Source organism: Zosterops lateralis, assembly GCF_965231275.1.
Source record: "Zosterops lateralis genome assembly, chromosome: Z".
NCBI lineage: Eukaryota > Metazoa > Chordata > Aves > Passeriformes > Zosteropidae > Zosterops > Zosterops lateralis.
The window spans coordinates 54,578,955-54,594,459 of NC_139800.1; the positions used below are offsets into that span (position 1 = coordinate 54,578,955).

The following is a 15,505-nucleotide window of genomic DNA, read 5'->3' on the forward strand; positions in this document are numbered from 1 at the left end:
ATGTTATGTGTAATTGGTATTTTTTAGGCAAGTCATGCTTATTTCCAAAGCCAAAAGGCTTTCCTTCTAGTAAGAAACTGAGAGAAAAATTGCTATTACCCACCAGACAGCAAGAGATTGCTCTCACACAAGGGAATCAAGGACAGTTGGGAAAGGGAGGCAGAAAACAAGGTAAAATGGGCTCACAGCAGCTCTGAAAAAGCTATGTGAGAGAAGGAGAACAGGAGAGTGACTGCTGAGAGCTGCAGGCACTGTTGTACTATGACAGGGTTCCTTCACACAGGGTGCCAATCCACAAATGAAGTTAAGTGGTTTGACACGTATGCACAGAGGTGCTAGGTCCACCAAGCCAACACACGTAGTAACAGGCAAGAAGCATAATTATGCTTTCAAAATACATAAATACGCAGTTATCTAATTTCTAAATACATGCTTACTTGAGAAGTCTTGGACAATCAATCTTTTGTGTGCTTTGATGCATTTCAAAGCACATTTTATAGGTGTTCAGTTAATAGGGGTCTTCACTTGGATGTGGGTAGTCTCAGCTTTAGAGGGTGTTTTTCACATTATAATTACTTAAGTTCATCTAAAGCATGAATTTAGCTGATTTAGCTAATTTGAATAAAACTTATGGTACATTGCCGAACGTGGCATCTAGCCACTAACTCAAGGTGTCTTTGCTGCTGTAATCTCTTTACTTGCCATTTCTCACTTTGTGGAACCACAAAATGGCCTGTGCTGGAAGAGACCTTAAGGTCATCTAGCTGCAACTCCCCTACTATGGGCAGAGATACTTTTCAGTAGACCATGCTGTGTAGGATGCATATATATATAAAATACATATATTTTGTATATAATATAATAAAATAATATATATAATATAATAAAATACAGAGATGTTTGCTTAAAATAAAAAAAATATGTAATACAGAGATATTTTGGCCCAAGCATACCTGGGTCTTTTTACATTTACTTCTATATTTTATTTATTGTTATCTTTTTTGTGATTCACTCTGCAAAATATTTTTAATTATTCATCTTTCACTAGTATCAGTGTTGCAGCCTTGAGAAAATACAATGTTATGTCAGGAACACAAAAGACATCTTTTTTCTCCCCAAGTGAAAGCATATGTTAATTACCATAATTTTACGTAAAAGTTGCACTATTAGCTTTCAATTTAGCCCTAAAACTGATTCACAACACTTTAAAAATACTGGAAAGATCTAGGTCTATCTGAAACTTTGAAGAGACTGTTCACTCCTAAATTAAAAAGCTAGTTTAAACTTCAGTAACAGCAAATCAGAGAGACTGCAAAATCTGGAGATATTTCAGTATATAATTATTTTCTAATTCTGAAAGTAATCATGTTTTAACTGTGGTGATAGAGGAGTCACTCTTAGTCTTTGTTCACATTTAAGACTGTTACAGTTCATGAGGGCTGTGAGTTGAAGTGGATATGCTTTTGTTTCACTTTTGCTTCTGTCCCAAAATACTGCAAAGACACTACCATCAAACACCCCAAAGGCAACAGCTAAAACACCACTGCTCCCCAACCAAACTCAAATGACCTGTTCCTGAGAGATTTAGTAAAGCTGGATATTATAACATAACCCTCAGTTTTTTTCTATTATTTTGAAGAGTCCCTAGTGACTGAATAGATTTGGCTACCTCTGGTATGGCACTTTCTTAGAGTTCAAGAATGAAATCACTGTAGTGGCTTGTTAGCAAATGTCAATGCAAATCCAAAATGCTTACAGGCTTTTCAAAAATATTTTTCAAGTCGGATTAAACAGAACACTTTTAAATAATGGAACAAGAAAAATGATGTGACCATAAACACACGCCAGAGTCATGGCAGTGAATTTCCATGTCTTTTTTCTGAGTTATTTCAGAACATTTCAGGCAACAGTGCTGGAAATGCTTTAAACCTTTCTTTGCCAATAACTCAAACAGATGCAATCTCTCAAATGCAGATACAATGAAAAAAGTACTGCAATGCTTGAATAAAAACCATATCCATGTGCAAACAATTTTCTAGAGATAGTGACCTTGTAGCTAATTTCTACAGGTAACATGATTTCACATCTTTATCTCATATGTATACTGGCCAACACATTCTAAGACACCAATGGACTGCAACATTATTTCCAGTAAAGATAGTATTTCAGTATAAAGTACTTACTATTGGAAGTTGAGAATTGAATTAAAACACCAGAAAGTGCTGTGAGGGAAAAACAATGCTTTGCCAATCTTACAGACTTTTTGTCTTCATGGCACTTTACAAGACCTCAGAACTATGTTCAGAATAAATTCTTCTAGCTTCATACATTGGAGGATTTGAAAAACATTTCCAAAAGTATGTACTTATTTGTCACCAGACAGACATGAAAAAACTACGCTCACACCATCCAGTTCTGAGAACAAGAAAGAAGGAAATTTATTTTGGGATTAGGGTTTAAATAGTTTTTGGAGTTTGATAAGGGATTGCAGGACGAGGTTGACACCTCTTTGACCCCAGTGGTCAAACCAGAAGTCTATCAATTTGTCCTTCTTCTAGGAAGGAATGCACAGTTCTCTAAACGTTACTCTGTTTATGTTAAAATGCATGAGGAAACTCCAGTACAAAATGTAAACATCAGAAGGCTGAAAAAAAATCAGAGTGACACTGATTTAACATACTACACTGTAGAGTGGCTAAAGGTGTGATACAGCTGAAAAAGGAAAGTAGAGGCCAGTATGCAGAAAGGACTGTGAAAAAAGTACAGTAGTTCTGTTCTGTGTTTGAGCATGAAGAATCCAGTCACAATGAAAAGTGGATGAAAAATCTGTGAGAACACTACACCAGCCTCTACTAACCTAATTTCTGTCTTTTATTAAAGGCATTTTCTTTTCATATGTGTCCTGGGTGACTTTGTGATGCTTGTATCCCCAATTTACTGTTCTGTTTATGCTGGATATTGAGTTCTACACATTTAAGACTGGTTCCAAGAGTGAAAGAGAGGAAAGAAGAAGTGCACAGTTTGTTTTCAGAAACTGCACCCACATTTTGCTCCTGAACTGTGCTGTCTATGGACAGACAGACAGCAAGAGAGTGCTCTCCTTTGCTTTTTAGTTAGTTTTTAGCTAGCTGAGGCAGAGACATTCCCTGGACTTTTTTTTTTCCTTCTTCTTGGAACTGTTTAGACCTGTTCTGGGCTAAAAACCCAGAAAACACCTGGACCTCAGGCCTGTGGCCCACTGGGGCCCAGGACATCATTTTCCAGCACTGGAGGGACTGATGAGAGACTGAGAGAGAGACTGAGGTACAACCCAGGGCAAGGACTTTCCCAGTTTTACCATCTCTCTTCAGAACGACAAGAGGTTTTATTGTTTAATACTATTCATTTTTTGTGCTTGTGAACACATTGCTTGTTGAATAAACAGTTTTTTCCACTTTTCCCTAAGGAAATCTTTTCCTGAACCATTTGGGGGAGGGGCGCTTGAATTTGCTTTCTAGAGGGACCCCATCTGGAGGTTTCCTCTCAAAATTTGCTCTACATGAGGGAAATCTGAAAGTTTAATTCTCTTGAACCTCAGTTCACTGGGCTTCAAATCATCCTTTCTTATGGGCATGACAAACAGCGATGAACAGAGCCTTGCCCAAGTCTGGGTGGGTATCAGATGCAATCAAACACACATGATTCAAAAGGAAGAGAAATACCAGTTGCAGTTGCAGACACAGACTTTGGAAGAAACAGTCTGGCCCAGTCTATAAATACCTCCTTGGCTGGTGTCACTGCCAAGACTTTACCAGACGTACTGGCATCAGATGGGATTCACCTTCCTCAAAGGACCTGGACAAGCTCCAGAAGTGGGTCATGAGAACTTCATGAGATTTAAAACCACCAAGTGGAACGTGCTACACCCAGGTCAGGACACCCCCAGACTAGGAGGGTATAGACTGGGAGAAGAAGTCATCAAGAGCAAAAGGATTTGGGAGCTTTGGTGGACGAGAGGCTGGACATGACCAGGCCATGAACACTCACAGCCCAGAAAGCCAAACATGTCCTGGGTTGCCTCCAAAGCAGCATGGGCAGCAGGGGAGGAAGGGGATTCTGCTCTCCTCTGGTGAGACCTCATGTGAAATGCTGTGGCCAGCCCTGGGGTCTTCAGCACAGGAAGGACTGGAACCTGTTGAAACACATCCAGACGAGGCCACTAAGTTCATTAGAGGGCTGGAGCACCTCTCCTATAGGAAAAGGTTATGAGAGTTGGGATTTGTCAGCCTGGAAAAGAGAAGCCTTTGAGGTGACTTAATTGTGGCCTTCCAGTTCCTCAAGGGACTCTACAAGAAAGATGAAGAGAGACTTTTTACCAGAGCATGAAGTGACATGACAAGGGGAATGGCTTCAAACTGAAAGAGGACAGGTTTAGATTATGTATTAGGAAGAAATTCTTAACTGAGGGTGGTGAGGCATTGGAACAGATTGTCCAGAGATGTGGAATCCCCATCCCTGGAAGCATCCAAGGCCAGGCTGAATGAGGTCCTGAGCAATCTGGTCTAGTGGAAGGTGTCCCTGCCTGCAGCATGGGGATAGGAGCTAGATGATCTTAAGGGCTCCTTCCAGCGTGAACCTTTCTATGACACAAAGAACAGCACATTCTGCATCACTTAATTAGGGCTATTTTGCCCTTCTCTACCTCATGACAATTCTTCAGCTAGAGAAGTTTTCCTTTGTTAGTAAAAGACCAGAGAAGGAGGAGACTCCACTGAGATAAGCCACAATTTGTATGTCAGTTTCTTCACTGCTGTGAGAACTGAAGTTGTAGATATCATTTTAATATGTTTCTTATGCACATTTCTTAACTGTTCTGCAAACATTTCAGTATTAGCAGTACAAAATTCCCTGTGTTCCAGACATTCTGCAATTATGTAATTAAGTTAATATTACAAAAAAGACACAGGATTATTTAATGCCTAATTGAAAACATTTCACATACACATCCTTAACTGACCTTGGAGGGATTGAATGGCATCCCTAAATATGAAGAACCTCTGAATCCACAGCGATTCATGTTTGATTCTGGAAAAGATTAAAACAATACTCAACTAACTTATTATGTTGAAGCATTTATTACAAACCATAATTCTCTAATGAGATCAAGACCTGTTAGTTCAACACAATTCACAACCTTAATAAAGTGTGCAAGTGTCTCTCAGTTCCCACCTTAGTTTGTTATCTCTCTGATTAACAAAAAAAACCCAAAAAAAACAAACAAAAAAAAAGAAAACCATAAGCAAATTTAACTTATTTATTGCTGTAGTGACAAAATACAAAGCATCTTTTTTTTTTTTTTTTTTTTTTTTTTTTAATTTGGTGGAAATACAGTTTTTATCACCACAGTCTTCCATGTTCATAAGAAAAAAAGAGAAAAGGACTGACTGCTCTCCTGGGAAAATGGCCAAAGTCAACATATTTTTTATTTCTCTCCGGATTCCTGACTGGTAATGCCGTCTGTTCCCAAGCAGAACTGTTTCAACATACTTTGCAACGTGTTCAAGGGCAAACAATTCCCAGTTTCAAGCACATTGTAGCTATCAAACATTTCTGTCAGTGAAACAGTGTAATTTGTTTCAAATGTGTCACAGTACCCCATCGAGTAGCACATAGAAGTGTGAACCACACACTGTCAAGAGCTAAGGACAGCTTTGCAGGGCTCAACCTTGCTTTTGCAAGGCAAAACCTCACTTTTTTATTGTTCAGTGTCTGAAACTAAAAGCCTCATGAATGCCACAGTCAATCTGCAGCAGCATGTTCTTAAATTCTCCTCACCTCTTTTAAGTTCTTGAGCCTTTAAGCTAAAAATCCTCATCGATATCAGGGAAAATTGCACCAGAGTAAGTAAGAATGAATAGTTATAAAGCTGAAAGCTCTAAGTAACATCACTATGCAATGTGGTCTACAAGCTCTGGTGTAAATTAGCAGCATATTACCTTCTAATTCTAAATCTACTCTGTATATATGCAAAATTTAAACTAGAAAGGTTTTATTAGCTTAAGAATTCCAACTTGGCCTGAAGTATCCAAATTTCTCTGTGAGACAAGTCTTTGGATCTAACTGACATGGAGTGAAGCATCTGCAATTCTCCATTTCCTCCACAGTTCAGTCAAAACTACTTTTCAATGATTCCACACATGTAACAAAAAAAACTTCATCTTGCTTAAAAGCTGGTGTGCCATAGTCAGATCCACACAGAGGAAAAAGAAATTAATAACTGTTTTATTTTATTATAATATAAACCTCCTCAGCAGAGAACATTTTTCTGCTCATTTGCAGAGTCAAAAACTTGTATTTCATGTTGCCTCAGCCTGTGGGAAGTACAAAAAATAAAATGAGTCTTAAAGACCAACCTAAGGTCCTGAAGGACACTGTCCAAAAAAGCATCACACACAATGTGAACAAATCAGTAAAAGAAGGCCTAGAACCCCTGCCCTGTAAGTCCCAGATTTCCTAGGTGACATGGTGGGAAAAAAATCACCATTCACGTTCATTTTCAGTAAAAATGGATCTGTGTCTTAAGCAAACTAGAACACTCAATTTGAAATGATACTAGTGTGGAAATACTTCATCTAGAACAGAGTTATTATGCTGCTAACAGCTACTCTGTCCTGCTGCAGAGGAAACACGCTACAATTAAGACAATTCTGCAGTAGAACAGAACTCAGCTAACAGTTGCTAGATGGAAGGATTCATTCCAGAAATATTAATCTTCATCACTGGCCTTTTGGAGTGTAGCTTGCAACTCACTATCAAGGTAGAAATGGCAGCATGAAATCCACGTTTGTGTGCTGTTAATGGGTCACTTTGATCACCTTCCAAATTCACAAATGCTATACAAATAGATTAAAAATAAAGTACATGAATGATCATGATCTATTACTCCCTTTAGATGTTTTCAACTTTCATGTAATATTTTAAAACCTTTCTTTTACTACAAAATTTTTATAAAATAGAAAACAGCATTTGTAATTTTAAAATTGGATTTAAAGTTGGATTTTTAACTGTATTGCTATGAATTAAAATCTATTTTGATATTTTCTCTCAGTACTTCTCATCTCCCACTCTAAACTTCACACACTGGCTCCTAGGAAAAATGGAAAACCAGCATGCTCTTTAGGGCAAATTTTGCAGGGAATTTTATCTCAAATGCAATAATGTACCTGCAACAGATTCTTCCTAGACCTTCATCATTTACAAGTGAATTGCTACATCTCTAGTCACAATACGTGAAGTAAAAAATAGAATTCTGAGTTGATAAAGGAAGCATTAAAACAGGAAGTGAAAACGACTTGTTTTCAACCACATGACTCTGGAACACTGATGTAGTGTCTCAAAATGGTTTTTTAGCATCCTGTGAACACACAAGTTGAAAATCAAATGAGAACCAAAGGCAAGTTACAGGAAATGACTGTCTTTCCGTTTATGAAAGAAACTTTAGAATGTGAAATTTCATCTTCTATAAAGTTGGCTTTACTATCTTATTGCAAAGTACTTGCACTTCTTGTTTTATGCAATAGCTTAGAATTGCTAATGAAGCTCTTCACTTTCCTGAACCAAAAATGGGCTGTCAAAATCAGAAACAGAATTAAAAATGAAACAGACCCAAATTAAAAGGATGTGATCACAGCTTATGTCCCTTGGGAAAAAAACTGCTGGAGTGGCCAGTTCAGCTCCAGCAGTTTGTTGTGCATCAGTTCAACTGCAGCTGTGAAACGGTACCACCTGGTGTTCACTTCCACCATCAACCTTACTTAGCCACTTTCTGCAGGAGCTTAAGACAGAGCAAAAAAGTAACAAATATTTCATTAACTGTTGTGTAACTATTTGTGGTGGTTTCAAAGCTGAAATAACACACCTGGAAAAACTTTTCACATGTGACAACTAAAGAAAACTGACCCTTTTCCAAAACCAAAAGACTTCATGCTTAAATTAAGAACAGAAACTATCTTGTGAAAAAAAAAAAAAAAAAAAAAAAAAAAAAAAAAAAAAAAAAGTAACTTATGTGTCCTTAAGCCAGAAAGTCCTTAAAATACGTAAAAGAGCTTCAAGTGATGACCACAGACAACTTATTCTAAGAGCCCTTCTTTTACAGACAGGGCTGTAATTTAATTTAATTTATATTTTATGATTTCTCTTGCATGGAAGGATTGATAAACTTTTACCACTCCTTTTTCACATTCAGATTACCCATGAATTCCTCTGGCTGCAAAGCTTGTCTCCTTTTGCTAAGCACAGGAATTTACATACACTACTAAATATTATAATATATTAAAAAAACATAGCTTTAGCATAGGCTGATTCAGTCAGTACATCCAGATAAAAGTAAACATAAGCTCTTCTCACCAAACTAGAGCTTGTAATTTAGTAAATCTTGTAAATCAAAACACTAGAGGATGTCATGAAATGCAAAGCTGCATTCTCTAGAATGGATTACATATCCAGATAAATACTTCAAGAGTAGCCACAAAAGAAAGTTATGCTGGACGAAAATTTGTACTTTTGCTCAAGAAACTCATGATCAGAAAGCTCACATGTACCAATGATTTTTTAAAAGTCAATGTCATTTTATAAATTTCTTTCAGTACTGCCACATAAGAAGAAAGAATCATTAATACAAATCTAAATTTAGACTTTGATAGAAATGTTTTAGGTCTGTCATGCAGCCTACTGATTTACGTTCTGGTATCCATGGGTCCTGGGGCTTCAGATTGAAAAATAAAATATGTTTCACCCTTCTTTTTGGTTCCTTTTCATAGTATAGCAAAGCTAGTGAAGCATCTAGCTGTCAAAAAGTACAATTTTCTTGCCCCTCATTTAGTGGGCTGGCACTGGCACTCCCAATCAACACAAAGCTAACCTCTGTTAGATAAATAAATGTGTGGTTTTCTGCCACTTCAGCAAGCTCTCAAGCAGGGTCAAACAAATGCCACTGCCCCTTTGGGGGAGGATGGTGGATGAATATGGCCAAGCAGTGTGCTTCCTCTGTGTAATTAGATTACTTGAGTACAAAGTTCTGGATTCACTTTCTTTTAAAAGTGCTGAGCTGGCTCTCAAAGTGACTTGCAAGAAACTGGAATACATCTTTCTTAAATTGCTGAGTTGCACTTTAGGTAGTTAAAATAGACTTTAAATTCTGTCAAGGAGCTGCACTATGAGAGGAAAAACAGTAAAACACTGACATGATAAGGATCTTAAGAACAAGCAACTAGTTAAAAGAGGGTGTTTTGTCAGCTGTTTCCCAATTTCACTAACACTTAAAAAAATAACATGTTAATCTAAAAATGTATCATTTCTGGTTGAAGCTTGTAAAAGAACATTATCCTCCTCAAAATGAAAAAATAAAAGAACACTTTTTAAGATTTCAACTTCTTTCTAAAAGAAAACATTAGGTCTTCTTTCAGTGAACACACAAAGAAAACAAAAACACATGGTAGCTATGCACATAAGCAAAGCATTCACTAAAAGGGAAAGAAAGGTAACAATGCCCAAAATCTGTGCAAGGTAAAGCCAAACTATTTAGCGTGAGTTATAGAAGACAAGAGCCCTTTAAACAAGCAGAAGGCAGCAGTAAGTGGAAGCATTCAGCTAAGAATGTATTTCTGTGTGAGGGTCAGTTTGCACATGTGATATGCTGTTCCCTTCAAATTAGAACGGGTTTTGAGCCAGTCTCTGGAAGACTTGTGCTAAAATTGTGGTACCTAAAGGACATCATTTGTTTGAATCACAGCTACAATAAACCCACAGAAGAATACAGTCTACCTTGACAGACCCTTATCTTCAGCTTCCTTGAGTGTATTTTGATCAGGATGACAGAGCTTATGTTTGCTTTCTTACTCAGCAGATCATGATCTCATGACTTCAGTATTAGTGAGCTTTAGTTTCTTATAAAATTTCAAAGCTACAAACCTTTGAAGTGAAGCTATCATTAGCCATCAGATATATTACATATCAGTAAATACGAACATGTCACTTAAAACTATCATAGGATATTGAAACACTTTATCTAAGAAGTACTCTAAGCCATCAAATCCTGAATTTTCTACCAGGTTCTGTAACACTCGGCTGTGATGGGTTGACTCCAACCAGCAGCTGATGCAAGAAAACAGAGACATGAAGAGAAGACTCATAGAGTGAGACAGAAACAGTTTGATAGGTAAAGCAGGAGTTGTGGGCACACAACAAAGCAAACTAGGAATTAATTTACTACTTCCATCAGCCAGGCATGCGTATAGCCATTTCCTAGAAAGCAGGGCCTCAGCAAGTATAAGGGTTACTCAGGAAGACAAATGCCAGAACCACAAATATTGCTCCCTTTCTCCTTCTTTCCCCAAACTTTTACTGCTGAAAATGATGTCAGATGGTGTGGGGCATCCCTCTGGTCAGTCCAGGGGTCAGCCTGGGGCAGCTGTCCTGGCTGTGCCCCCTGCTGTATCTGCCAGGGGAAAAGCAGTGCAGAGGAGGCAAAAAGAGCCAGCCTTGACTGGCACTGCTCAGCAACAGCTGAAACACTAAAACATTATTTAGTACCAGGCTGAAAACATAGTAGATTAGAGGCTACTATGAAAAAAACCCTCTAGCCCAGCCAGTACACCTACTATAAGAGTTATTGATTAAAATAAACAAATACTAAGTTTGCAGAGCACCAACTGCTCTGTCTCCCATCCACTGGAAAAAAGACTGTAAGGTAGCGGTAGTTCTCAAAACAATTTAAATTTACCATCTTAAAAAAATGCTTCAACCAAAAAAAAGTTAAGTGCTGCGCATAAAGGAACTTCTGGATGGACAAACATGAAAAGCAGAGAAATTTATTTTTCTAATAAGAATTACAGGAATTTTCTTTTTGACTGATACTAAATTTTAGAAATTCAACCACAGACACGATCAAGAACAAACCCCAAAATTCTGTAAAAACATATTCCCATTTAAAATGTAGCTTTTAAACTGGTTTTCAGTCCCAGAGCCAAACTTAGTGAAGACTTTTATCGAATACAATGCAATTACTTTAGATTGGTGGAATTAATGATTATAAAACAGTATTTTAATTTAAATTTCTAAAATTTTAAAAACCAATATTCTGTGGAAAGAGATTTATCAGAATGCATGAAAAAATAGCATGTTTCTTTAAAAGTAAGATGTTGCGCTTTCTTGGTTTTGGTTGGGTTTTTTTTAACCTGGACAGATTCCAATCCACCAAGCTAGCAATCTCCTCTTTAACTGGAGATGCACAAGAACTCTGAAACCAAAAACTTTAGTGCTGTAGCCTACCACAATTTAATTACTTCTTCAAAGAAGCTGAAAGAGGCAGTAGGAGCTCTGCTGCTGGGAGGCTGCCAATTAGCATTGCACCCACCCAGGATTAAAAAACAGAGAGCCAATACATTTTACTGAAAATAGACATTGCCACATTGTAGGTGCTTCCTTCTTCACATTTAGTCATTCAATACACAACCTGCTCCTATCAGCATCATTTACATTTTGCACTTTCTATTGCCCAACAGAAAAAGCAAAAAATAAATACAAACATTGAAGATTTAGTGATCAAGCGACCAGATAAGAGCAGCATTATTACCAAAAGCATAAGAAGAACAGGAGTTATTGCAGTATGATACAAAAATACAGGACTGAAGGGAAGCTTGTTCTTCTACTGAAAAGCAGAGATTTATTACTTGGAAAGCACAGAGTGTGCTGCCAAAAGTGCCCTCCCCAAAACTCCTCTCAGTTTTGAGGGGATAATAGCTAGAAAAAAGGAGCACATCTCTGCTGAGCTGTCAACCTCCACATCTGCATGCTGGGATTTTTACTGCCCTCTCTAGGAAGCTCTAGACAATGGCAATACTCTAAACACCGGCAAAGTAGAAGCCCCAGAGAATTACCGCATACCATCAAAGATAAACAAACAAACAGAAATTCCTGCTCTAATCTCTCTTCTTGCAAACTTCCTTGTTCTTTTGGAATTCAGTCTTAAAGATTGGGGTAAAAGTCAGAGAGTGAACAACTCCTAGAAACAAAGCATGTACACTGTGGAAAAAATTCTAAACAGTAAGGCACAGGAACCTTCTAATCATTAAAAAACCTTGTAGGAATATTTATGTAATCCAAACTCCTAATTTTCAAGAATCAATCCTGGAATACAATACAAGAAAAGATAAATCTATCAGAACTAGTTCCTGTGGTAGATCTGATGGTTTCTAGATCTCTGGAGTTAGAAAAAGGATTTTTTTCTGACTGTAAAAATTAGGCATCAGCAGTCCTGACTTCTTCATAAAACTGATTTGAGATCTAATTTGTTGTATGTAATTAGAACAGATAATAGAAGGAAACACACAATTTTCTTTCTATGTCCACCCAAAGTACGTGTTCATGATTTTACAAATAGGCTAATGGAATTGCCTTTTCTCTAGAGACCACCAGCCTGGAGCTACGCTCACGCCAGCATTTAACACACCAGCACCTTCTGTCACAGAGCTGCATGCCTCACCCACGTCTTTGTCCCTCCCAACTCCTTCTAGTGCTACCAACCATTCACCTGGGCTGCCACAGGAAAACCTGTCAACACCAACCAGCCCACAGGAACAGCACCTCCCTAACTTCTGTCAAACCAACCAGGAAAGAGGCATTTCCTGTGAGTTACCTCACCAGCTTTTCTGCTATGCACCTTCTAATTTGAGGACAGCTCTGATTCAGCAGAAGCATTATTCCTTCTTAAAACCTGGGGTAAATTTAACCTTCACTGATCTAAAGCACATCAACCAAGGACTGTGTTTACTCTTTTTGCTTCTTACCCTTACACCTCCAAGTCTCCAAAAGCTGTTGTAAATAACCATATCTGTGACCACAGCTCCTGGCATTGGAGTGGAAGTCAACATGATCACTATTAGACTTGTAATACTTTCACAACATATACATTTCTTTTAGAACCAGGTGACACATTCTTCTGAAATGCCTAAAGATGCAGCTTTATTATACTACTTTATACTGGCTTATCTTCAAATTAATTCCTGTTTTTCCTAGCTTTATTACTTGTGAGGGATTTAGATCCAAGATTTGCTCAATATCACTACCTGAAATTATCAGGACTGCACTTTAGGAATGTCAACCTTGTATTTTGTAAAAACAAGAGCCATCCACTATTCCCCAAGTACAAAGCAAAAGTAAAAATGTTAATATCAGTAAAAAAACTAAAAACTCACTCACTGTCTTCTGTGGGAAGGACCTGCAGGGAATAAATCCATTCTATTATATCATCTTTGTTCACCACATCTAAGGAATCCAACATATCCAGACCAGAGAGTGCGAAAAATGCAATTGTCAACCTAAAAGAAAAAGATAAGACTTACACTTCCCACCTTAAATATCATGGGGAAATTAACAAACGGTTGCAGCAACAGATACATCTATGAATTCTCAGCCTTTAACAGTGGTGCAACACAGAGCCTAGCTCAGAATACATGGAAATCATCTACTGGACAAAATAATGCTCTTTGTGCTGAAAACATTTCTCTGCTTCAACAAGGTTTTTCATATAAGCTATCCCTCCTTTTACAATATGATATGATATGATATGTCAATAAAAAATTTACCTAAAGGCCTGTTTACCTGAAAGAAAAGCCCAACAAAACAACCCACTACAAAACAAACTAGGTTATGGTATTAACATATGAAGCACTTGTTCTCTGTGAAGAATTCCTATATGAACAATCCCCTAAACATGCATTAGGTGCATATGCAAAGTAACGCTTAACTATAGTAAGCTACTTCTCCTTGTGTCCCAAACCCAATTTCAGATGCCAATGTCAAACAGCAAAGCCTATTCTGTAAGCAAACAATGCATAAATAAGCATATAGGACAAATTAACATCTAGAGGTGCTTATTTTTGGTTCTTGGGTGTAAAGCAGCCTAGACGACAGCCTTAGCATGACACATTCAAGTGTCCAACAGAGCACTGGAGTAGCTAGCGTGCTGAATGTCCTTCCTACAACTTGTCTCTTTCCATGAATGAGTGCTATAATACCTGCTAACTAACGCCTTCTTTGCTGGGTTCGTTTTAACTCAAATCATGGCAGCCACCCATGGCATGGCTCTCCAACAGTGCATTACTCACCCTGACAGTGCACCAAAGCAACAGCACTGGGTTATGAACTTGGGAGAAGTTGCTGTGAGAGAACATGCTCATGTAATGGCACCTTGGATGTTCTGATTCACACTAAAATTAGCTGGATGCGTATTTTGCCACCCACACTTGTCTGCTGATCCTTCTTGAAATTCTTGTTCTCCTTACACCAGGTAAGATGATGGATTGTGAAACAACTGGTATGCATGTAGAAACTACAATTCAGCATGCCAAGGAACACCAACAGTTAATACCAACTTTCGTTACTAATTAAGCTGCAATTCATATTTACCTCACAAACTGGTGAGCCACCTTGGCCACCAGCAGTTGGTACCTCTGAAGAGACACATGTGGAGCCTCCACAACCACTTAATTTCTGCATGAGGTTCTGCATCAGAACCACAAACAGTAAGACTACAGAAAAAAAATGGTGATATGAGTCAGCCCAAAGCACACATCCAAAAAGAATTATTCTAATTAAAACATAGCAGCCAAATGACAATGCAGCAGATGCTAATCTCAGTACAGCAGCACAATCTCCTAGGGTGACATTCCTACCAGTGGGCTGGTAAAATATGTATCTTTGCTGTTATTATTTCAAATAATTTTTTTGAATAGAGAGAGCCCAAAAAAGTATATTGCACCCAGAAGTATTTCTATGTAGAAAAAAAGTAAATTTTAACCCTTATGATTACTAAGAAATTGTTATTCAAAGTGCAAAATTAACACTTTCAGGATTATAGCAACTTTTACCATTGATCAGGTTTCTGTTTAACCCAAAATCTGACCCTGGATAATAAATAACTAATTAAAAAAAAAATCACTACATTTATTTAAAAAACCCAAGGAATTTACTACTCAGCTACAATAAACTATTTCTTTGAAATACTGCTTGTACATTCTGATTTTCACAAACACTGACAATCTTTTACTAGAACTATTAAAAAAGACATTTTCACTCTATTTTACCTAAATAAATTACTTCCAATGAGGCAAAACAACATGCCAACATCAGCACTAGAAACTGCTGCAAAGTAGGTCCAAAACCAGAAGGCCATACATACAGCACAGACAGCAAGCTATCTCATCTACAGTTAAAAATGCGTATGTCAGATATGTGAATTTTAAAAGTGGTTTTACATATAGTTAGGGTTCAGCTCACTTATTGAGAGTTGACTGTCTGTCTCCAGCATTACTAAAGAACAGCCTGTAGTGAGATGGAATTTATTTACAGTGGGCAAAAGTGCCTGGCCCCGCTGGTCATACACAGGTTGCAATATAGACATTTAGGTACTGCAACTTTACTTCATATGCTATCCTCCCTCACAGAAAATTAACATTTGTCCTAGCAA

At 37.7% G+C, this 15,505-nt stretch overlaps 1 protein-coding gene across 1 annotated transcript in view; it reads right to left on the reverse strand.

Annotated features, from left to right (window-relative positions):
- The window catches only part of PGGT1B (protein geranylgeranyltransferase type I subunit beta), a 37,005-nt gene that overhangs the window by 18,694 nt on the left and 2,806 nt on the right, over positions 1–15,505 (reverse strand). Inside the window, 2 exon segments of the mRNA XM_083884366.1 lie at positions 4,997–5,064; positions 13,237–13,355. Coding sequence (XP_083740492.1) covers positions 4,997–5,064; positions 13,237–13,355 — 187 coding nt within the window.